Here is a 25,225-nt window from a genome sequence, read left to right as displayed (position 1 = left end):
TGAAAACACACATACACGCACTAATGTAGAAGCACATCCTGCTTTTAACATACTGGGATTATCAGAGATAAGTGTCACAGTGGTGGAGGGACCTGCAAGATACCCAACACATGCTTAAAGGAGACGTATTAAACTTGATATTTCTGTTCTTGGACTCTGCTCTTCACAGTTAAAGTATCTTTATATGTCTTATACTTGGCTTCTGTGCAGCCCCTCAGTTCATATTCTGTTTGAAACAAGCGGTCTTGGCTCACTTTATCTTCACATCATTTATGAAGTTCACTCACTCTGTTGCAATTTGTGCTACAGCCAAACAGGTGGAGTACATGATCAAAGAGAAGCACGTGTACCTGATGGCTAGCGGCCGCATCAACATGTGCGGCCTGACCAGCAAGAATATCGACTACGTCGCTCAGTCCATCCACGAGGCCGTCACCAAAGTCCAGTAAAGGCCATTTGTGCTCGTCCACTTCCTGCCTCCTGTACGCCACAGGACGTTTCATCGAGTCTGTGCCCCTCTCTTTGCTTATCCTCTCCTCCTATTGGTCAAACTGCGTCCTCACAATTTGCAGTTGAACCAACGGGAGGAAGGATGTGTTTTTGTTCTCACATGACGGCGTCATTTTATGGGAGGTACAGTGGTTTTTGGAAGAGCCAGGTATGATCGAACACGCAGACGTGACAACCCCATCATATGTTTGAATTGTTGCCGCAAGCTTCTGTGCAGTCCAAATCATTCCACTCAAACTGGACACCAGAATGTGGACTGGGAAGATTTGCGATGAAATTATGCTTCCTACACAACAGTAGTACTGAACAAACTGCAGCACAGGAAAAGTCGTGTAAATAGATGTAATTACTGTTAGTCCTGCCATTTCATTTATAAGCACTGAGACCACAACAAATCACTTTCCTGTTTTTAGCCATTAGAATATAAAAGCTGGTACTGTAATCTTGATTTTATTTTGTTGTGTTAAAGTTCAACGGTCATCATCATCTCAAAGGTAAAGCACATGCCTGATGCTGTGTTGCCTTGCTTTAGACATACGGCAGAAGATAATTTGTTTAGCCACTAAGTCAACAAAATCGCCTTCTGTGCCATCATTGAACAAAAGTCACCTTTTTCCTCTCTCTGTTACTTTGTTTCCACCCTGCAGTGCCCTTATGTTGTTACACAAAGCCGCTGTAAGAAGCCACTGATCACACCTCAGAACCTGTTCTATGCCGCAATCACATGTTAACTGGTGTTTGTAATGGCGTTCACACTAAATTAAATTATGAACTCTGTGTATGTGTTTTGTTTTTTCCCATATCTATCATCTTGTGAGACAGTGGATTTAAAATATCTTCATATTTAAAGGCAAAAACAGACATCCAAATATGATATAATCAGCAGTTTAACACCGTACATTGTGTAGAAAGTGTGGAGATGTTGGCGGTAGTGATGTGGGATACCAAGGGTGGTGTCAACGATATTGATCTGATACCGATACAAAAACTTAATGTTTCATTGTATTTCATAATACAATATATAATTGCATTATGTAATTGTAACTGTAATAATAATATAGCTTCATAATAATAATAATAATAATAATAATGCACCAACGACACTTGTCAATAAGATCATGTTGGTTGGTTTGGTCTTGTGGGAAATGTTTAAAGCAAGAAAAATAAACCATAATATATCATCACCAGATTTGTCTTTAATATAAAATAAACACATCAGACTGTTAAAATTCAGTATTTTGTGGAACTCTGTATTTTTGTATATTCTGATACAAAAAACATCACATAGTTGCTTTTCTATTTTACAAGTACTAAACTCTCATATTTCCAAGGAAATGCTGTCTGTACATGTCTGCAGCTCGGCTCCTTCTGTTAGAAAGTACAGTGAAAACAGCTGAAAACAAGTTTGCACTCATCAGCTGACATTACCTTGTCTCATAGCAGAAATAGTGAATATACAGAACTGATCTCAGACATGTTATGAGCGCATCCTGATCTCCGAAGCTCAAATAGATGTACAGCAGGAAGCATGAACCGACCTAACAAATCAACAACGTCCTGCAGCAGAATCTGTTATTGTCTGGATTTGACCTCAAAGGATGCTGCTGATTGGCTGAGGCTGGTGCCCCAATGCAGCAAAATGATTCAGCAGGTTTCATGTATTGTACTCAGGAGGGATGTTTCTCTCTGCCTGGCCTCCTGTTACATTAACCAATGAGCAGAGTTGAAAAGCACCCCTCCCACTAGTTCCTAAATATGTGTTTGTACTGCTGGGCGAGGCTGTTTGATGCTAATGCTTCTCACTAATTTGTTGACTGTCTTTCAAAATTCACTTTAAACAAATCAAGGTCTTTAATCCTCCCCTCCAACCAATTATGCAAGTAGAGTTTTTAAGTGCAGATGACGCAGCACGAAAACATTTTACAAAGTAATGCAGCAAAGTGGCTTCAGTCAGGAAACAAAACTGTATCGGCGAGTCAAATTTTAGGCCTTTAAGTGCATTTTCCTTCTTTTCACATTTCTTCCTCCTCCTTCTGCTCCTCCTCCTCCTGCTCCAGGTCTATGCTGCAGTGGCACAAATCTGATCCTGAACCTCAGTGACAGTGCCACACCCTCCCATCCCATCCCTGCTGTACCATGCAGACAAACAGAAAGCGCAGGTTCAGAGGCAGCTCTTCACAGATCACCAAAAACCTGAATGATTTGGGCCTTCAGACATTATTACTGAATCTTTTTCCTACACAATAAGAGTGGCAGGATATTATACTTCACAAAAGTGATCAAAAAAGCGACATGTCTCAACAATCAAAACCGAGAAGGAGCATGATTTCAAGCGATGATGTCATCCACAAACTGGCACTGGGAGTTTTCAGCACTGCTGTCGTATGAACTGTAGGTGGATACATGAAGGAAAAAGAAAAACAAACAGAGCCTTTTAAAGACCGCACCACCACCTCCGCTAACAACGTTTAAGGAGAGTTATATAATCATTACATCCTCTTTGGCTCTGTGGCTCAGCAGCCACAGTTTCTCATACACTCAGCACTGCCTGCAGCACATGTAGCAAATATCAGAGCAGAACAATATTTCAATGCTGGATTATTTCTAAAATAACACTTTCCTGATGTTCTGAGCCATGAGTTTAAAACATGGCATCCATGAAACCCGCATAACCCCCAACAATGAGACTTCTCTAACAAATAGATGACATCATGGTGGCCATTTTTTGGCCGTAGTGTCTACCAACTAAATGCTCACTAGCCCTTTGCTAACACCTCTGCATGGGATGTTTTATTGTTACCACAACAAAACGCTGATTTTAGCCGCTTAAAGCAAATTGCGCCAGACTCCAGGATTTAGGCCAAGCTAAGCTAATCGCTTTCAGCAAGACAGGGAATGACTTTGTGTTCGACATTCAACAGGAGATTTGTCTCCAGCCCACGTTTTACTGACACTTAAATGATTCTCAGACTCAGTGATGAATAAAATGAACAGGAGGTTTAGAGCTCCAATCGTAATACCCACATGCAGTTGAAAAATATATTATCATAACCATATATTTGTCTTCATCTACTGAATCGATTCACCGCATGGGTAGAAACACGTGGGCACATCGAAAGGTTTACATTATATTCGTACATGGCATTCATCCCTATGGATGTGAATTCACTGCTGTAATAGCCTACACCACACAAGCATCAGCAATGCTGGGCACTGATGTTTTCATTTCTTTCTTTCTTTCTTTCTGTTGGCACTTCTAGGCCTCCATACCATCAGGAATCGCTGTATGCTATTTCACTATTTCTCAGTGTGACCACATTTTGTGAGCAACTGGTGGAAAATGCGTGCATATTTCATATGCAGTATATAAAATGCAGGTGTTAACAAATAGAATGCAAATAGATAGTATTTCTGCACTGTAGGCTGAAACTCTAATTATTATTTAAAGGGTGCTAATCAGGCTGCCTCTAAAAGAACCTTTACTATAATTTCACTTGTGCATTTGGAGCAGTACGTACAAAACAGCAACATCTTTGGTGTCTTCCCTCTGTTTCCCGAGCAACATCAGTGTCTTTAGCTCCATTGAAGAAGTGGTCTTACGTGAGTAAAAAAAACCCCTATTTTTCTATAAATCTTTTACATTCACAGTCTTTTCTTTACACATGTGCATCCACACAAGAACCTGGAGATGAGAAGCCATGGCATAGAGCTGAAGCTTGTGTTCTTTGATACAGTGAATCAAAGAGCGAAGGGTTTGGTGCATGTTGCTAAAGCTGCACCCCCGCTTTTTGTTAGGATGGTGTCTTCCACCCACAGGTTCTGTGCATTCTTGGAAACTGGCCCACTTTACGGTCTCCAACAGTGCGGGCTTTTGGAGTGTGTTTTCAGATAAAACTCTGAGAGCTGTAATTCAGCAGCCACATTTGTCTTTACAAACAGCTTAAAGAACCATCACATGATGGAGTGTATTCTGGGCTGTTTCACACACACTCTGCTAGGTTTTCACCAGCGGCTGCTCTGAAATGTCCTCTGGTGTTTTTTCCCCTTCACGAGATTTTTTCCTCTTCTTGTGGCCTGAGGAAACAAAACACATTAACAGTTAAATGCAGAAGGACCGGTGTACCTGTCATACACCTACTAGAAACTACCATACTGTTGTTAGATTTAAATTTATAGACAGCATTTATTTTGGCTTCTAACTAAGGTCACATATTATTGCCAGTTACTAGCATTGTAAGGCTTTGGATCTTAATTTAATGTGTAATTTTTACTAGAAACACATTGAAATGTTTCTGTTTATCAATCGCCTGTCTATGTCCAGACTTTCTGATAAATCAACATGGCTGAGGCTTTTGTTGTTGTTGTTTAAAATAAAATTCTTTTCTTTTCTTTTGGGTTTTTAAAATTGTTTTTAGTTTCTCGTAAAAAGATAAAAACACATCATTGCGCTTGAGGATGAAGTATCATAAAGTAACAGGTTTCTATGAACCAAAAAGTAATTTTCTCAACAAAAAGAAGGAAACACTTTGATCTAAACAATCAGTGGAAACCAAAAGCATCAATTCTTTGCAAACTGGAATAAAAATCAGTCAAATTTGTTTTATACACCAGATGGAGATTGTAGTTTTCACTCATATTAAGCATACATATGTGGAGCATTACATTTAGTTCTATTTTACTCAATCAATCAATCTTTCAGTTTCACTCAGTTTCACTTTAAACGTCCTTTACAGGCTTCTGTAAGCATTTGTTAAGCTGTATCCACACAGGCAGCAATCTGCTCATGGTGTATTGCTTTGAATGGTGAGTTCCAGGCTCCAGTTACTTAGGTAACAATCTAATGTATTTACTGCCCTGTGTCATGTCAATTACCCGTATCCTGTGATCTCATTGGAAATCGCCTCAATCGGTTGCCTTGAAGTTGAGAAAGGTTTATCTCAGGACTGATTCACTTCTCATTAACAGTGATTTTTCACCTGTATTCACTTTAAATATTCACCTAAAGTTGTTGATTATCTTTGACTTTCTATTGTCTCTAATTTCTGCAACGCTTTTAATCCTGCGTGCACAAAGCTTTATTTCTTTGAGGTTTTCATTTCAGTTTGAAATGAAGAGAAGTAAACGATTTGCATAGAAATACCCAAATCAACAAAACTCAAATGTCATATGTCGTTGTTTGTGTATAGTTTTACTTTCATGAAGATTTGTTTTTCAAATTCAGCAGCAGCAGCAGCAGCCTCCTACACATCGATCTGACACAAAGCGCTGGAATCATCGTCCAGAAACAGCACAAGAATACAGAGCAGGCAAGTCCAAAACACTAATGTATGTTTAAGTGTGTGTGTGTGTGTGTGTGTGTGTGTGTGTGAGCGCGCGCGTGTGTGTGTGTGTGTGTGTGTGTGTGTGTGTGTTTGAGTTTGCATGTGAATCAAATCCAAGTAGGAAGTGAGTGAAATGAATAGAAAGGGTTGGTGAATAGGTGGCTTGTGTGTGACTGACTTAGTTTGAGCAGCAGTTTCTTGCCCAGTGTGTCCTCTGAACCACTCAGCGACAGGCTGCTGATGAAAGGGGATGTGTCCGTTTCTATGGGAACAGAGGCCATGTCTGAGAGGGAGAGACAGAGAGAAAGAGAGAGAGAGATTATGACCTGTCAGTGATAAATAGCTTTGGTCTCTGCTAGAGGACAGACTAAAGTCCTGTGTGACTCTGTGCTAAGTTTGAGAGCCATGTGCTAAAACTATCTGTTATATTATGTTTGTGTTTGGAGATTTCAAGCTTTTTTCAAGGATTCAAGCTGGTGGTAAACCTGCCTTACATGCATTAATGCAGAAAAAGATTTTCCGTGATGATGTGTAGTGTGACGAGTGTGTTCTTTTGGAATATTTTAGTGTTGTATAGGTTTCATGTCTGCTGTCACCGTTAAAGACATGGACGTGACTTCCTCTCTGTACCCGTGTCTATATTTTGTGTGGAAGCGTTTATTTTTTAACATAAACCGTTAGACTAACCAGGCTCACATCTGTCCTCTCTGATGTAGGGGATCTCATCCATCCTCAGAAACACCGAATCACTCGGACTCTTCTGGCCATCAGACTTGCTACCTGCAGCAGACACATCCACAGAAACATGTACATCAAAAAACACATGATGTAGTTTGTTTTACTGGATTTTTTTACTGGATTTACTGGACATTTAAAAGATGTGAAATCTTTTACTGATTAGTGAATAAAACTGTTTTTAGCAGAAATAGCATGTTTTTCTTGGTTTTGGGTTTTGAAATGTTTGAATCCCATGTTAGACTCTGAGGAAATCGCATTTTTAAAAAAACTGGATAACTTTACAGAGTAGATAATTTAATATACCAAATGTTGAACAATAAACTATACAACATAATTGTTTAGTATAATAATTATGAATGAAAATAAAATAGCAACCACTCACTGAAACTCTAGATTAGATAGTAGGTGACAATGGCTCTAACCTTTCAGTTTCCTGGTACAAAGTCTCTCCAATTTCCTGTTTGCTATATGCTAGTAGAGTTGATAAAGGTCACCAGTTAGCAAGTGAGTGAATCCTACAGACTTTAGGATTCACTGATCCTAAAGCTTTTTGAAGTATTTGAAGTAGTTTCCAGGGAAATACTTCAGCCAAACTGAATATTTCCAGCAATGACAGCAGGTCTGCAGTGGGTTAACTTTGTCCTACATGTGGAACAATGTCCTGACCCTCCAATGGACTCCATTGACTAGAGTCCATTGGCGGCTCTATCACTACAGGTAGGTACCATCTACTCCTTGGGCAAGATACTAACACCATGTCTCTGATGCATCCATCGGACTATGAGTGTATGTGAAAGCACTTATGTAGAAAAGGCAGAGAAAAAGCACGTGTATGAATGGGTGAACGAGCCAAGATGTATAAAGTGCTTTGAGTGCTCAGGTAAAGTAGAAAAGCACTATATATTACCAATTCTAAAAAAAGCTTATGTTAACTATCCTAATATTGGTTTTAACATGACTTCTTAATGGCTCAGTCACACTAGAGGAAAAAAATCAGTGGCTGATGTTTGCATTGAATGTTTTCACATTTGGAGCAAATTTAAAGTAGATGCAGTCACAACTTCAGTGCCCAGAAGTTCAGCGTGCAACGCCACAAACTGCTGTGGTCTGAGCTGCACTGACAGCAATCGGCCTCAGGCAATTTGGCAAAGGTAGGCTAATTTATAAATGCAGACAGATTTCCAACAGGCTTCAATCTGTCTAAGTCAGCATGCACCAAGGCATCTGTTTGCAGTAGGACACTCAACTCAGTTGGTTGTGATGTGGTTATATTCCTGTAAACCACTGCAGAGCACCTGTGTCATTTTGCAGTTAAATTGTTGTCTTGCAGCAACAGAATTTCTGTTGCTGACCTACCAGGTGGGTAGCCTCTGAACGTAAGTACGGTAGTTAGTTTAATGTTCAAGTCGTTTAATATGAATTTCTGTGATTGAAGAATGTAGCACATCGGTACTTTTCACCAATTTATCTCAGTTATACTATCACTATACTAGCTTACATGTAACTGTCAACCCATTCAATCTCAAACTGATAGCAGACTGATGACGTCCTATTGTTGTTTTATTGCTGTCTCGATGCACTAAAATCACTTTGAAGATGGCAACTGACTGTGAGTGACTGCAGATCTGGTCCCAGCCTTCAAACTGACCATTTCAAAGGCAGAAAGTTCATTTTGGTCGAGCTGCAGTCTTCTGTGTCAAAAGCATTTGTCGCGACATGTCAACATACATTAAATAATAAGTCAAAAGAAGCGTTTACTTGAATAATAATGACATTAAAAATTAGAAATGGAATAGTAAATGTTGTCAGTACATGTTTACCTTAATGTTTTACCTCATCTAACCAGAAATCCTTTAAACTTTGATTTGCCATCTAATGTTTAATTTTAATCCAAAAACCAGAAATTAATTACTTAAGGAAATTAATACTTACACAGCTCTCAGGGCCGACCCTACACTTAAACTTTTTCTCAAGTAGAAAAAACGAAGAAACCCACACAGCTCATGTCATTAATATTGTCTCTATCATTTCACTCTGTGGTTTTATCTCTCACTCACTCGTTTTTAAACATGCTGTTTTAGGGAGCTCAGGGTATTCAATTCCAGTCATACTGAATATTACACCCTTATCGATTTAGGAAAAAACTCATTTGCAGGAGTGGCATGGCTTTCTACCTCTGATGGCTCAAATAATCTCTTACTGACATCACTGTGACATGAAACCTGCTTCAAGTCATCCCTGTTGTCACGGTATGACTCCATGTCTCTGGAGTCGAGGATACTTACGGACAATGCGGTTCTTCTCATTCAGCAGGGAGGTGCTGTGCGGCACACTGGACTGCTGTCCCCGGGTTCGGGCTGAACTGGGCCGACTTGGCTCCCTGGGTGGGGGCATAAGGGTGGCAGTAGTGTGGTCTGGGGGCATCAGTGTGGTGGTGGTGGGCTCTGGTGCTGGAGGCCCGGGGGTCGGGGAGTTGCTTTCTGTCAGACGGGTGTCAGCATCAGGGGTCTGAGGGGAGCTGTCCATCCGGGTAGCTGTTACTGCATTCTGGTAGTGACTCCGGGTGATCTGATACATAGAAGCAGAGGATTATGGGTATTATTAAGAGTTGAACGTGAACCTATTCTTTTCTAAAAGTTTTTGTGTAATTCGATTTTATTACACCCTGTTATATCTAATAATTAATAGTGTAAAAATCTCTTATTTTTGTCCATTTTTGACTAAATGTTTTTTCCTTATTCAGTGTGATGTAACGCCCATCATATCAGACTTGTCTTTACTTGTCATGGTCAACTTTCTTTTTGTCTTTTGCTACAAGTGAGATGAAATCAAGGACAATGTTAATGAGGACGGTAACGTGTGCTGCTTAGTTTGAGAGATCTCATTAAATATTCATTGTCTCAAGATCATTTGTGTCATCGTTAATGATCCTCAGGCCTTTTGTGTTGCACCATTGTCACAGTATAGCTTTCTTTCAACACTGCGAGAAGTCGTCTGAGAAAACTGAATTTCATCACTAGTACCTCGTCCACTCAGACACCGATGCCCTCTAACCACTGCCAGGAAAGGCAATCATTAAGTTACTGTTTAAAAAAACTGAAGCTTTAAGGACAAGCTCGCTTTAGCACTCAGTGGTGATGTTAAATTTAGGAGTAAGTGATTTGGTTATACAATAATGTCAGTGAATGTTCTGCATCTGATATTTGATATCCAAACAAATATGGCTGTGAGTGTGTGTGTACACTGTAATAGCACTGTACTGCCAAGGTTGAAGGCGACTGGATGATTGTGATGATTGAGATATGTAAAGAACAAAAAGATGGAAATGAAGAGAATTCTCCCGTCATTAGTTACACTGTGACTGTGCATGGTCCTCTGAAGGACTGATCCTAATATTTTTCCTGAAACTTAGTTTCTTCATATTGATCAGAACTGAGTTTGTAGTTTACCATAACAGGGATTTTAATATATCTGAGTCTATCCCAGTAACATTTGTTGTATACTGTGGGGGTGGATTTAATTTTGGGTTTTTTTTCAATTCAATTCAATTTTATTTATAAAGCGCCAAATCACAAAAACAGACGCCTCAAGGCGCTTTATATTGTAAGGTAGACCCTACAATAATAACACAAGATTGTGGGCAATCTTGTGTTACACTTTCCCCCGTCTGTCTTTTATCTGATTTCATTTTGTTCTGATAGCTGACGCCTAAGTGACCAGAGGTTTTTCAGTCCGAATTTCAGTCAGGGAAATATTTCTTCCAAGGAGCTATGAGCAAAAGATTTTGGGAATGTCAGACTTCCTCCAAACATGCTCTTCATTAATACAGTTCTTCAGCAAACTCAGAGCAGTCACATAAGCCTAAGAACAAACCAGAAAACTAAATATTTGTTCCTTGACCAATGTGATGTAAGAGCCCATCATACCAGAATGTATTAATCTAATGTTATATTATGAATGAGATGGAACACAGATGCTGGCAGCACAGTTTTTATTTACTTATGTATTATGGTAGATCTACAATAAGCATTCAGACATTTCAGTAATTCTGTAATTTTATAAAATAATCCCGTTATGAAGTTCAGTCTCTGGTTTGGTGCCGATAATGGTCCTTCAACAAAATCCCCAAATTAAATGAAGTAAGAAAATTCCAACATGTAGTCTCATATTTAGTCTCAGCAAAAAGTTAATAAATGTAATAAACTTTTTTCAGTCATGGTTATACCGTCTCCCTCTCCATTCAAGTCAGAGTACATGTGCATTGTAAAGCATGTCGTCTTTCCAAATGAAAAGAACGCTTTCAGACACCATGTGAGTTTCAGGTTTTACCTTGATGAGCTGAAGGTGAGTGAGCTGCCTTACAGAGTAGTCTGGCAGGTAGACATTCCCCCCTCCATTCAGCTGGCTCATACTTCCCCCATAGAGCATCGACTCAGAGCGGTCCAAACCGCTGCTACGAGAGGGCGATCTGTGGACTGCAAAGGAGGATATGATATCAAACATGTATCTTTTAACAAGGACAGAAAAATGGTAGAGGAGTGTCAGTCAAATCACGAAAGATCTCAGGGATGTCGCTGCAGCTGCATGGCAGTTAAAAGACTCAGAAGTGTTCACATTACGCCCTGTTATATCTAATATTTAATACTGTTAGACTCCTTACCACACAAATCTTACAATAATATTTAAATATTTAAATGCTGCCACTCAGAGCATTTAAATGCTACAACTGAAGATTTTTGAAGAGTTTCAGAGCATTTTCACAAATACACTATGTGTTTGCACAATTTCACTCAAGCAGTATATTATGCATGTTTAGGGAACTAGTGTTCATTCACTACACAGTGTTTGCTTCATGGTGGAGTCACTAAGGGACACATGCAAATGGCAGATCTCACATTTTACATTTAACCTAATATTTAAATACATCGCGTTCCAAATTATTATGCAAATTATATCTTTCTCTAATTTTTCTAAATAGTTGGTCAAGTGACAGTCAGCATAATTTTCGAGTCATCAACCATTAGAGTATAATTCAAATGTTACTCAACAAAACTGCCAATAAAAACAGTATGTTTTTCAAAAATAAAAAAGTTAAAATGCACTGTTCCAAATTATTACGCACACAGAGTTTCAAAACATTTTATAGGTTGTAGAGAAGTGAAAATGGTCATTTGTTGAATTTGCAGCATTAGTAGATCAATTTTACTGAAATCAAAAGCTATTTCAATCAAAAACATCAGGTCAAGTTACATATTAACATTGGAGCCCTTATTTGATAGCAGTTTTACAATTCTTGCATCCATGGAACTTGTGAATTTTCAGAAAGTTTCTACTTTGTCTTTGCAGGATGTCAAAATAGCCTCGCAGAGCTGCTGTTTGGATCTGAACTGCCTTCCACCCTCATATTTTTTTTTGCTTGAGGATGCTTCAAAGGTTCTCAATAGGATTGAGGTCAGGGGAGGGTGGAGGTCACACCATGAGTTTCTCTCCTTTTATGCCGATAGCAGCCAATGATGCCGAGGTATTCCTTGCAGGAGATGGTTCATTGTCTTGCATGAAAATGGTTTTGTTGCAGAAGGCACAGTTCTTCTCTTTTTACCATGGAAGGAAGTGGTCAGTCAGAAACTCCACATACTTTGCAGGGATCATTTTCACACCTTCAAGGACTCTAAAGAGGCCAACCAGCTCTCTCCCCGTGATTCCGGCTCAAAACATGACTCCACCACCTTCTTGCTGACGTTGCAGCCTTGTTGAGACATGGTGGCTGTCCACCAACCATCCACCACTGCATCCATCTGGACCATCCAGGGTTGCAATGCACTCATCAGGGAACATGACTATTTGAAAATTAGTCTTCTTGTAGTTCTGGGCCCACTGCAGGCATTTCTGCTTGTCAGAATTGGTTAGGGGTGGCCGAATAGAAAGTTTATGCACAACTGCGAGTCTCTGGAGGATCCTACACCTTGATGTTCGCAGGGCTCCAGAGGCACCAGCACCGTTTGCTGCTTTGCTTTGGCCTTTTAGCAGCTGCTCACTTAATCTCATGTATTTGTCTGGCAGAAACCTTCATCATTGTGCCTTTATCTGCACGAACCTGTGTGTGCTGTGAGTCAGCCATACATCTCTTAAAATTATGGTGATCACACTTAAGTTTTCGTGAAATATCAAAGGTTTTCATTACGTGTCCAAGGCATTCAACTATTGCACACGTTTCAGCAGCAGAGAGATCATTTTTCCTTCCTATATTGCTTGAAAATGATGGTCTGCTTAATAATGTGGAACATCCTTCTTTAGTAGTTTTTCCTTTAATTGGGCTCACCTGGCAAACTAATGATCACAGGTGTCCGAGACTGATTTCAGTCATCCAAAGAGCCCTGAGACACAATTCCATCCATGGGTTTAATTGAAAAACAACTTATTTAATCTTTATGACACAATTTGCATAATAATTTGGAACACGGTGTATGTTTTTATTCAATTACAATGAAACAAAAATCTGTGCCTTTAACTTTATGTGCCTAACAAGCATATATAACTGCACAACTGAAAGCATTCTATCATAATCTTTAATGAATAAACTGTGAATTATCACTATACTCTTCAAAGCAGACAAATACAATAAAATACAAATTTTCTTATTATCAGTCTTCTTGTTGCTTTAAAAAAACATTCATCAGCAAACTACTTAAAAACATGCCGAGATTTTTAGAGTTTCAACTAGAACTAAATCTTTCAAATTTGCTTTGATTTTAAAATCCTCTCACTGATCAAGGAAAGGTTTGATATCTGGCAACTCATTTGTTTATATCTGATAGAAAGTGCGTTACAGTCTAGGGTGGAGGTTTTACATCTTCTGTATACTCTTTTTTGGTGTGTCATGATGAATTTGCAGTATTTATATTTATAAATGGTGAAGCTGTTTCAGAGTATGTGGAGTTCTGGCTTCATGCTCGTTGGTTTATAAACTCATTTTTAGTTTTTCTGTGAATTTGTGTTGATTTTTGCTTCTATCATTTTGACAGCAGATACTAAAGGTTAATAATCAGGCCACACACAGTGCTTAACAAGTTTATTAAATCACCTGTGATACAAAAAACAAACCAAACAAGACAAATGTTTTAGAAACTTAAAAATGAAAAATGATTAAATTGATTTGACTGAATTCATATTTTATACCCACGATTTTATGTTATTATGAGGGTAAGTAAGTCCAATTTGGCATGATAATAAAAAAGTGCTTTACTATTTTATTTCTGCTTTTTCTAAAATAGTAAGTTTAATAGACAATAACTATGTTTTAGCATTAAAGAGCGTGGGCATACTAGCGTATTAACCATTATAGAAACATAAAAAAACGATGTTGCAAATTAACAATAATGTTAATCTAAGACTGCTGTGGTATAAACCTTACATTCGGTGGTGGTCTAATATATTTGTAAGTTCAATGATGTTTGGGAAAGTCTTTTGTACCTGCTGGCATGATGGCCGGGACCCCGAAATAAGAGAACGCTCCATTCTCGAACTTCAGTGCCTCCTTACCAAACTCTACTTCAACTCGACCCTGCAAAATAATATTGGAGAAATATAACGTGATCTGACTGACTGGCACACAGGATATCATAGCCATAGCTAATTACTGCCATGGCGGAAGGTCAAATTCTTACAGGTACCTGTAGCACTAGGATGAAATAGTCCACTGGTTTGTTGCGCTGGAACAGGAAATGCTGAGAGGCTCGTTTGTTCTTCTCATCAAACTTGAGTTCTTGAACCACACTGGGGTGTTTGATGAGCCTCAATAAGATCTTCTCTGAGATGTGTGTTGGTTTGAAGGGCTCCACTTCTGAAAAAAAGCAAAAAGATACAGGATTGGGTGAAGACAAACGCTGCAAATATTCTTGTTACAGTTGCTAAAACACTGATGTTCTTGTTGCATATTATGCAGAAATGTAAGCGCTCTGACAGACAGAGAGGCGATTTGATTGGCTGCTACCTGTGGAGAGGAAACGATGTGTTGCCAGGAGAAGCTGGGGGGAAATCTTCACTTTCATCTCATTTTCTGACAGTTTGAAGATGGAGAAGTCCTGCTGCTTTCGCTCATGATGAGAAACACGACGCTTTGTGCGATTATCAGCTTAGACACATAAAAACAGCCTGATTAACTCTTACATTTCCATGTATTTTGACCACGTACGTACATTTGAGCTTATGCACGTGTGTTTGCACACATACTGTAGAGATCTGTCTCATCCAAGATCTCTGACTTGATGATTTCCTCAATGACATCCTCCAGGGTCACGATGCCCATCACCTCGTAGAAAGGGTCACCCTCACCCTCGTTGTTAACACGCTGCACGATGGCGAGGTGGGACTTCCCTGCATGCACAGTGAGTCTCGAATCAGTGTCACTTTTCACTCAAAGCCATTTGCAGTATGTATAAATACAAGGAAATCCATTCAGATTACCCAGCTGTAAATATAACCTTTTTTAATATTTAAAACAATATGCAATATGGTCCTGTTTAACTTTTACACAGCTTCACAAATATCACTAATGGAAAAGAAATTTCAACAGCAGCGTGCAAAGTCATTACCTTTGACTGAACTATTATTTAACAACCTTGTATGAAGATGAGTATCAAAGTGATAGTAGCTTCTATCCCCAGTGTTTCATTTTTTATATGGATGTTCTCCAGTAAGATCCATGACTGGTTGTCACAGTAAACTGTGTGGAGTGTGATGATTGTTAGTGGACCCACATGCAGAACACAGGTGGAATTTAACATATGCATTTAATGCTGGAGCAGTCAAAAAAAGCACAGTCTAAAAACAAAAAATAAAATCCAAGAGTTATGAGGAATTACTACACTGGGGTACACACAGCAATGTGGGACAACTCGACAAAGGCAAGGGGAGACTGAGACAATAAATACCAAAGGTACTGAGGCTTGAAAAAGCAGGTGGGAAACACAGCAGAAACAAATCATGAACAACAAGACAAGGGAAGTAGAACTCAATGTAAAGCACCGGTGACAAAAGACTACCAAAGTAAAAGAGGAAATACACAATCAGTTGACAACAGACTCAAACATATAAACTTTACACAGCAGGGCACAAGGGAAAGAAAATAACAATAGAATATAACAAAATAAACCTAAGGCAGAAAGTTCATGAAAATAACTAGAAAAAAAGGGAAACACAGAACTAGAAGTCAGTGAAGTCAAATGTGACAAACAAGAATACACAATAATGAACAAACAGAGAACCAACAGAACATTAAAGAGCACTTCCCCCTCAAGGGCAACAACTTACAACTTTGCTTTGTTTTTATTACATTTTCTTTTTATTGCAACATGCTGACGTCAGTCTTTTTAAAAAATTACGATACGATGATGTCACAAACAAACAAACACAACTTCGTAATATGGTCATCTCATTCACACTTCTCTGGCTCTAAGCACAGAAGCCTCGCCCACCTGCCAATTAACTCTGTAATGTTTACGAGGAACAGGCAATCAGAACAAAGTAAAGTCAGAAGGAGAGGGGAAGCTCCTAAAAACCCACCTCTTAAGGGAATTATGGGCTGCACAAAGACTCAGTATAAGATAAACAAGGATTATTTTGAAGTATAAGTCATGCAAAGCTACCCTAGTACAGACCCTTAAAATTGAGGCAATCGATTGCTGGAAACAATTTTATAAAATGATGATTGAATTTGTTTAACTTGACTTACTAACAGTAGACCTTTTGATTCTTGAGATGTGAGACTTGGAATACAGTTATCCTGTAAAGTGTTGGTGTGTCAAATAAGATGATTAGATTTCATATTTAGCCTCTGGATTAGATTTAAGTAATGCTCCTTCCCTTTCCACTGCACAGTATGAGGCATAATGACTGAGTGGAGCTGTGCTGTCTGATGTTCAGTAAGTGGAGCGCCAGCGGGAGCTGAATGGAGTGGGTGTAACAGCAGATGGGATTTAATACAAAGGGTGCTCTGGATGCAAAAACACAATCCATCATATGAAAGTCTGCATGCTCCTGCTGTGTTTACTTCCAGGTTGATGAGTGTGCGCTTTTGGAGGTAGCATCTTGTGGCGTTCCCAAAGATAAATGGCATAATTAATAATCCATGCACTGCTGGATGAAAATCTTGTTTGGGAGCATATTTTACAAAGGAGAAAAACAAAACAAAATGATGAAGTGCTTAGTCAGGCTGACAGGATTGTCTTTTGATCTTATTTTGTTTGAGATGTGTAGGAAACATAATGGAAGAGCGAGTTCACCGAGTAAAGAGTGAGCCCTTGTTTGTAGCCCCTCCTATTCTCAGCAGCCTGGCTTCAAATGAACTTCCTCGCTCTCTGTTCTTACACTCTTTGCCTGCCAAATACTACCTCGCACACACTGATGCACAAACACAGACTAACACAAATGCACACGATTCTGGATTCTGGCAGTGTTTCTTGTAGATAAATAGGTCAGGCGTACATCCAAAGTGGACTGAGAGAGGCTCATGTGCAGTGCGTTCTCTCACAGTATTCTGTTTTTTAAAGACGGCAACTATGTCTCAGTGTCTTTCCTTGCACAATTACATCTTTCATTTATTCAAAGCAAGTGTTTTGGAATTTAACATTTTTATTCTTGACTTTTAACAGCTATATTGTAAAGGCATCAATCATATCATTAAAAACGAGCAAAGTGTTATTTCAGGCCAGCCTCAAAACAAAGCTCAACTGCCATCCTGGTGAATAAAAAAAAGAACGAAAGAAAATGGCTGCCTTCATTTCACTTGGGGAGATGGCGTTGGGTTAGCTTCCTCCGTAAGGTCTCAGGGCAAACTAAAGTAGCTTTAACTGGTCTACATAAGTCAAAATATAGACATATAAAGCATCTTTATACCATATAAAGCATCATAAAAGATAAAACAATAATTTATTGACAATAGAACAGAAACACAGTTGACCTGCGATTATTGTGTTCTTCTTTTGTCTTTCCTTTTCTTCCTCCTATTATTATTGTTATTGTTATTATTATTATTAGTTGTTGGGTTTTAGTTGTAATAGTAGTGGTAGAAGTGTATGTGATAATTAAGTACATTTTAAACAAAACATTTTTTAAACATACTTTACTAATTTATTTATTATTTATTTATTTATTTATTGTCTATAGCCTTGCAACTTTTTTTAGACAAACTAATCTTATCAAAAGTTTAGGATTCCTTTAAACCTTCAACTCCTGGAAACAATGTCTCCTTGCACCAGCTGTTTTAAATTATGTCTTCTTATGGCAGCTGACATGTCTGAACTGAGCTCATCCTACAGGTTTCATTCCTGTAAAGAGGGACTGACTACAGCAAAACCAAGACACAAGAAACGATGCATAGCATTCATAAGGTTCAATTCTTCAGATCTGAAGAAGCCTCATGGATGACAGGTGAAATGTCCTCATGTAACTTGCCTTTCTTCCCAAGCCACTTATGGGGAAGTTCAACATAAGGTCAAAATTACAAGTTTTACATCTGGCTCCTAGTGTTATTTATGTTAGATTTCCCCCGTTTGGAGATATTGGCTGTAGAGATGTCTGCCTAACAAAAAGGCACTCCCCTTGAGAGGATCAAATTGCCAAAAATATGCATTTATTAAACATCTAAGGCTCTTTCCTGAAACCATTACTCTGTTATTTTTTTTAAATCCACAAATGTGGCTGAACAGATTTATGTAGGCACTATTTTCTTTCTGTTTAACTACATTTTCAATCCGAAAAAACAAAACAGAAACCCTGTGCTGCTAGCTAATGTTACAGTTCAGCCATATCAATAACATGAGCCTCTCTTCACAGAAAGATGTGCTCGTCTCTCTGCACAGTTTATGGTTGGAGCATTACAGCGCTGTGAATAAATATTTATCCTCTTCCTGATTTTGTAGCTGTTTTTGGATCTTTGTCACCATCAAATCTTTCAAATCACCAAAGAAATGTCCAGTTTTATTATGCTGTTTTTAAATATAGCTTACTTTAAAAAAAACATAGCAAAAAGCAGAGAAAGGAAAGAATTATATAGCTGGACCTTGCTATTGTGTTTCACATGATCGTCCTGCCACATAACTCAAGACCTCTTGAGCTTCAACTCACTAACTGATGTCCGGACATTTTCCATTAGGACAGCAGAATTCATGATTCCATCAATTACAGCAAGTCATCCAGCAACAAAGTCCCAGGCTACCTACCACCGCCATGCTTGACCTTTGGTATGAAGTTCTTTTTATGAAGCACTGAACTAGTTTTATAATCGATGTAACAGGATGTAAGCCTTTCACCAAGTTCTGCTTTTGTCTCGTCAGTCCATAAAATATTCTCCCAAAAGACTTAGAGGGCGTCAAGATGTTTTTTTAGCCAATCTAAGATGAGCCTCTGTTTTCTTTTGGTCGACAGTGGTTTTCTCTCCCACGGATGCCATTTTTGTTCACTCACGTTCTCACCTATTTAATCGTAAGCACTGATCTTAACTGAGGCGAGTGTTCTTTTGAGTTCTCTGAGTTCTCGATGTGCTCTTAGAGTAGTGTTGGTAGGCCAGCCACTGTTCCAGATTTTCTCCATTTATGCATAGTTCACTGTAGTCCCACAGCTTTAGAAACTTCTCTGTAACCCTTTCCAGATACAGTTGGCAATTACTTTTCACATAGGGCCAGGTAGCTTTGAATAACTTCTTCCCTTGATATATGAAATGATAATTTAAAAATGACATTTTGTATTTACTAAAATATTACAATTTGTTTGATGATCTGAAAACAGGCAAGTATGACAAATATGCAAAACTAAGAAATCATATAAAGAAAATAGTTCCTATTTGAAAATGCGTCATTCTAAAATGTCTCTTAAACAGATTATGGACTGAAATGTAAGAAGTGGACATGAGAAAGAACAGATGGCGGAGAGACAAACTAGAAATACAGCACACTGAATATTTTATACTCTCCCTCCTTGGAGACTGCATACTGAGGGGAACTGAGAGAAGGGAGAGGATTCAGAAAAAGAAAAAATAGTGTAAAGGGATGAAGAATTTACACTAGAAGGACAGCATAACTTGATGCCTGTCATTAGATAAAGCTGACCTAAACTAACATTCACTTCTTCTTTTTTTTCACTGCATGTCCATCAGTGAAAACTCATACTGTAGTGTTTTTGGTGGTAGTAATGAAATCTGACTTTCACTGACAAAACCCCTTTCCTAGTTTCAGTTCTCTGTTAAACCCACTTTGATCAAGCTTTCTGTGCAGGGCTCTTATTCAGCTTCCCACCTGTTTAAAGAACCCTATGCCTGGCAAACTAAAGGTCCCCTGTACTGGTGCTGCCGTTGTACACAACAGGAAATGTGTTACTTGGCTGCTTTCATTTGTGCCAGACACACTGCTTAGCATTCCGGCCAAAGAATCCCTGTGCAGTCTCACCAGACCAGCAGACTCTCTGCTGCAGCTCTGACCTGCCTTCAGATGCAGTCACATCAATGTTTTACTTACTTTCAATCAATTATCACCTCTGCTAACCAGCCCTCCTGTTCTGCACTGCAGCTAATGTGCTGCAGTTCTGCACTGCAGCTAATGCGCTCTCTCTCATTAAACACTGGTTAACTATTTTCCCTGTTATAGCCAGAATTTAGGTCTGAAGTGTAATTTTAGCAATAATTACAATGTTTTAAATGCACTCGAAAGAAAAGGTTGGATGTAAACTGACCTTTCAGCCAGAGCTGAGGTTTAATGTCAACATCTTTTGCGACCAGGCTCTAGCTCCGCTCATATTCATCTTTGGTAACTTCAGTACTTCTACTACTCCTCACAACTGAAAACACAAAAGTAACCGTGAGTGTGTATCTAGAGCTTTACGAGGGATGGCATCTCCTGCTAAAACATTAGAATTACCCAATGATATAATGTATATACCTCTGAAAATGGTCACTGCAAGCATATTAGATACTTTAAGTATATTTTGGTACTAAAACTACTAAAACTGTGCCTTTTACTTCTTTTTTAAAAGAATACATAATACTCAAAAAAGCCAACATAAATCTGGCTCTTATGAAATCCTGCTCTACATATGATACCATCTGCATGACGACAAGGCGGCACATAAGCAAGAAAATTGTACAAAAGGTTTTCTACACCAGATTTCAACACTGTCCTTATTGCTTTGTGCTTATTGCTGAACAAATATGCCTGTGGCCTGCAGACTGCTCTGTTTAATCATCTAAATGCTATGCAAATAAATATGGTATGATCATGCTTTAAGGCTAAAGTGCAAAACTGTGTTTGCATAAAAGATAATCAGCCCTTTATTTGTAGTTATTCCTTAGAATTTCATTTCTTTAGTTTTATGTTCCTTTTTCTTGATGATTGAAAGAGCTCTGGCTCAAATCAGCCCACAAAGCCAGCAGGCATATGTCGAGCAACCACTGATGCATTATACAGTACTGTGCAAAAAGACTTGAGGCACTGCTTATTTCTTAGTATTTTGCTTCCAAGCAGTCAGACTTTCTTGTCATTTTTAAAGCGATAATTCTTCAGGCTTTCTAAAAGATCTTTTAAAGTTTTTATTTGGGATTTTTTCCACTCATTTCCAGTTCAGTCTTTGTACCTAACCGTTTTCAGAGGGATGTTTTTGTTTTTTCCAAGGATGAACCAGGGTGGTGTCTATACAGAACAAATCAATTAATAAAGAACCAGTTTTGAGTTGTACCTTTAGACACTTTGTTACTACCAACCTGCCACAAAAACACATCATTTTCATGTTTTAATGGGATCAATAAAAATGCCAAAAATAGCACAGTTTAACAGGCATAAAATAGTATATTTAAATCAACAAGTTGATTCCCAAAGAGTTATTAGCCAAACACGTCATATCTCATCTCCTCACATATTGTGCAGTGTGTCCTTAAAGAATCCGAGGAAACCTACAAAAGAAGAAGAAGGCCTAGAAATCTATCGACAGTTGATGAACAGTATATGAGAGTCATGTCTATAAGAATTTTTTTTGGAAAGATTTAACAGGAGAGATCTAACAAATCACACGAGAACTGAAAATGAGCAGAAATCTGGTCTTCTGGAGTGATGAATCCAAATGTGAACCATCATCAATATGCAAGAAGGAAGACAGGAGAGAGGTGCAACAATGCGTGTCTACAGCCATCGGTAAAACATGTTTTGCAGTTGCTTTTCAGCCAATGGTGTTTGCAATTCACAACTGATGGAATTATGAATAAAGACAAAGCACATGATGATTTTTACCCGCTGTGAAATACCATCTGGAAAGTGTCTGAATCCCAACAGCTTCGTATTTCAGCACAAAAATGATCCCAAACACACCGCCAATGCAGTATAAGCATGCCTGGATAGTAAAACCTCAATATTATTGAAGCAGTTTGGGATCATTTTAACAGAGGACAGAGCAAAAGGCAGACCCTGAAGACTACTTAAAGAAATGAGAAGAACATCTGCCTAAGAGAGTTCAGGCTGTGTTAAAGAATAAAGGTGATCATTGACTATTGCTTTTATTACTATTATTTGTTCCCATTTCCTAGAAAGTTTTAAAGAAATGAAGGGTGCCTTAAGACTTTTACACGGTGCCATAGATCACCCTGCAGCTGTGTGTTTCCTGCAGCTCTCTTTGTGAGCACCAGCTACTGCAGGAGTCTCACTGAAATGAATAAAAGGGCCTGAGTTTTTCTGCTGCAGTGCCTACACAGAGACAAGGAGGCACAGGGAGACACACACACACACACACACACACCAAGGACAGACCTTGTTTATAATCCTCTGACTGTGTAGATTATCTCATCCAGATCCCTTTGTTGCAGAGCGACACAAGAACTATATTTGTGTTCATCCTGCAGCTCTGATGGCATCTGGCTTCATACAGTACAAGCTACTACATAATCCAAATATATGCAGCTCATTTTAAATCCACACACAGGTCTTCCTTGTCTGTTACAGGATGTGTAAGACAAGACAAACTTTTTGTGCTTAAAGCTAAAGAGTCAAACAGCTTACATTTCTGGAAAATTCTACCATTACCAAGTTTATAAAATGTTTCCAAAAGCATTTCACTACAACACGCTTAAAAAGATGTTCAGAATAAATAGAAACCCCTCTGTGACATTTGGCAGTGAAAGCTTTTCGCTGTTTTGTGCCAAAACAGACAGAAATACAAACGTCTCCCGCAAACAGAGTCTGCCTGGGCCAAGGTGTCCTCTATTTATCTTCCTCTCCTCACCACAAACACAGCAGAAAAAAGTGCTGACTTTGCAGGGTCCCTGAGAATGCAGGAAGGCGGTGATAAGCAGCAAGGTCTGTGATTGGCCAATTCGAACCCCACCCATTTAAAACTAGAGTAAGATGGAACAGCCTGCTGCCTGCATGCAGGGTGGAAGACTGCTTCGAATCTGCAGGGGAAGCTGTGCACACTGCAAAAACACAAAAAGGGGGAAAAGAACAGCTCCTTTTCAGCTTCAGATTGCAACAGTGCATATTTGCATTCCATCTGGAGATGAAAGAGGTTTAAGCACTGCTGCTAAAAGATAGGTCAGCTGTCTCAGCTGCAACTTCCAGGGCCCATATCATTCTCGAATTTAAAGGTGGCAGAAAACAAATTATGTGTCAGTACACAAGTTGCCGTCTCAAGTTCATACATTAAATACTAGTTTATTAGAGGGTTTGATTTCCCTGTGTGAATGCCACAAGTGAGACATTGAGTCCTTCCTGCTCCCTTTCTCAACTGTAGCACTTCAAAGCGCCGGAAAACATCTGCAAAGCATCACAAGTATGATGAACTGCAGAAAAAACTTTCTTGTTAAAAACAGGACTCATGAGTGCAAAGATAAATCAAGTTCAAGTACACAACAGGAATGTTTCGGGGTTGTTGGGTTTTTTTTTGTTGTTTGTTTGTTTGTTTGTTTGTTTGTTTGTTTGTTTGTTTTTGCCACCTCTCACCTGCTTTTCTCACCCAGGTTACTTACAGAGTCTGTTACAGCTTAAGTTATAAACTTGAAGCACCAGCAACCTGCTAACATGCCACACCCACTCCCTTCTAACACCCTTCTCACCTTTCTTGAACTCCTCCAGCATGGCGTCCAGTTTAGTGTCGTTAAAGACGCAGTGCAACGGGTGTTTGTAGAACTGGGTGATGGTCTTCAGGGGGGTGCAGTCGTCCGGGTCCACAAACGCCAGGTCCTTCACAAACAGAATGTCCACGATATTGGATCTCTCGTTCTCAAATACCGGAATCCTCGTGTATCCGCTCTGCATGATCTCGGACATGGTGTTGAAGTCAAGCACCGCGTCCGAGGCCAGCATGTAGCAGTCGGTCAGCGGAGTCAGGACGTCCTCAACAGTTTTGGTGCGCAGTTCTAGTGCTCCCTGTATGATGTTGAGCTCTTCTTTTACCAAGTCGTGGTACGGGTCGGTGACTCGCAACATTTCCAAGAGTTTCTCTCTGGTGTAGAAGTTGGAGATCTCCTGGTTTAAGATGAGGTCCAGCAGCTTGCTGATGGGGTATGAGATGGGGAAGGAGAGAACCATGAGCAGCCGTGTCACCCAGATGGTTTTGGATGCGATGGCCAGGCCGTGGCGCGATGCGACCGAGTGTGGAAGAATCTCCCCGATGAAGAAGATCCCGAAGGCGCAAATGACCGTGGAGAGCCAGGTCATGCCCAGGATCTGGCACATCCACACGGCGAGCGAGGCGTTGATGATCGCGTTCCCCAGCAGTAGAGTGCACAGGACATAGTTACCATGCCGACGCACAGACTCGATTTTCCGCGCGTAGTTCTGTTCGGTGTCGGTGCCGCTGTTCTGGAGGACCTGTAGCTCCACTGGATCGAGCGCCAGCAGGCTCAAGTTCAGCCCGCTGAACAGAGCTGACAGCCCGAGCAGGAGGACGGAGACCAGCACTTGCAGCCAGAGCTCCGGCACTGCTGAGCGCTCCTTCACGGCCACCCAAAAATCTTTAGTCCGGTAGTGTTCCCATTTGGATCCGTCAAAGGCGCACATGGAATAATATTTAATCTTCTCCCCTCTCCGCAGGTCTTTGGCCAGCAGCTCCACCAGCACCGAGTTCTGACTGGAAGCAGACTTGAAAGAGCCCAAAACCTCGATGTCGGAGGTGCTGGCGTTCTTGTCCATGCACATGTTTCGCTTCGGGTGAACTTGCCCCTCTCTACCGGGAGTTGGCTCTTCGATGAAGGCGATCCAGGGCGCGGCATTGTTGGCACGAGCACGATTGAGCTTCTGCGAGGAGGTGGAATAGTAGACCCGAAGTATGAAGCGAGTCCCCTCGGTGGCTTTCAGCACCCCGTCCTCCACGGACAGCTCCGTCCCGGTCTCCTCTGGTCGAAAGCCGAGCAACCCGAGCGCCGGGGCTGGCAGCAGCGAGCAGGCGCAGAGGAGCAGAAGCAGCCGGCTCAGGGAGAGCGGAGCCCCGTAGCAGAGCAGGGAGACGGCTCGGTATCGCGCGGCCGCATTGGATGCAGCCATGATGCGGTGTGAGAAGCTCTCTCAGTCCACGGTCTCCGGGTCACGTGCCGCGCGGTTCCGGTCCATGTGGAAGAAGGAGGGACCACCAGCGCTCCGCTGACTGCGGTGCTGACAATGATGTTCGCCAGCACACACACACATACA

At 40.1% G+C, this 25,225-nt stretch overlaps 2 protein-coding genes across 2 annotated transcripts in view; one reads left to right on the top strand and one right to left on the bottom strand.

Annotated features, from left to right (window-relative positions):
- The window catches only part of LOC113024685 (aspartate aminotransferase, cytoplasmic-like), a 6,588-nt gene extending 5,301 nt beyond the window's left edge, over positions 1 to 1,287 (top strand). The window contains exon 9 of the mRNA XM_026171952.2: positions 310 to 1,287. Coding sequence (XP_026027737.1) covers positions 310 to 449 — 140 coding nt within the window. The 3' untranslated portion in view covers positions 450 to 1,287. The remainder of the gene's footprint in view (positions 1 to 309) is intronic.
- On the bottom strand, positions 658 to 25,225 carry LOC113024683 (metal transporter CNNM1-like). The gene is made up of 10 exons (XM_026171951.2): positions 23,653 to 25,225; positions 14,799 to 14,942; positions 14,560 to 14,700; positions 14,240 to 14,409; positions 14,040 to 14,130; positions 10,899 to 11,044; positions 8,855 to 9,137; positions 6,519 to 6,611; positions 6,010 to 6,114; positions 658 to 4,584 (listed from the first exon to the last, which is right to left on the bottom strand). The coding sequence occupies exons 1-10, from the start codon at positions 25,079 to 25,081 to the stop codon at positions 4,505 to 4,507; spliced, it is 2,682 nt and encodes an 893-aa protein (XP_026027736.1). The 5' UTR covers positions 25,082 to 25,225; the 3' UTR covers positions 658 to 4,504.

The sequence above is a fragment of the Astatotilapia calliptera genome, chromosome 6 (genome assembly GCF_964374335.1).
Source record: "Astatotilapia calliptera chromosome 6, fAstCal68.1, whole genome shotgun sequence".
NCBI lineage: Eukaryota > Metazoa > Chordata > Actinopteri > Cichliformes > Cichlidae > Astatotilapia > Astatotilapia calliptera.
This window is presented reverse-complemented; position numbering and strand designations above follow the sequence as displayed.

Coding starts and splice junctions, on each gene's coding strand:
- LOC113024683 (XM_026171951.2), bottom strand. CDS start 25,081: ATGGCTGCATCCAATGCGGCCGCGCGATACCGAGCCGTCTCCCTGCTC. Junction 14,943..23,652: donor GCTGGAGGAGTTCAAGAAAG/GTGAGAAGGGTG, acceptor CTGTGCATGCAG/GGAAGTCCCACCTCGCCATC. Junction 6,612..8,854: donor TGAGAAGAACCGCATTGTCC/GTAAGTATCCTC, acceptor TGTCTGCTGCAG/GTAGCAAGTCTGATGGCCAG.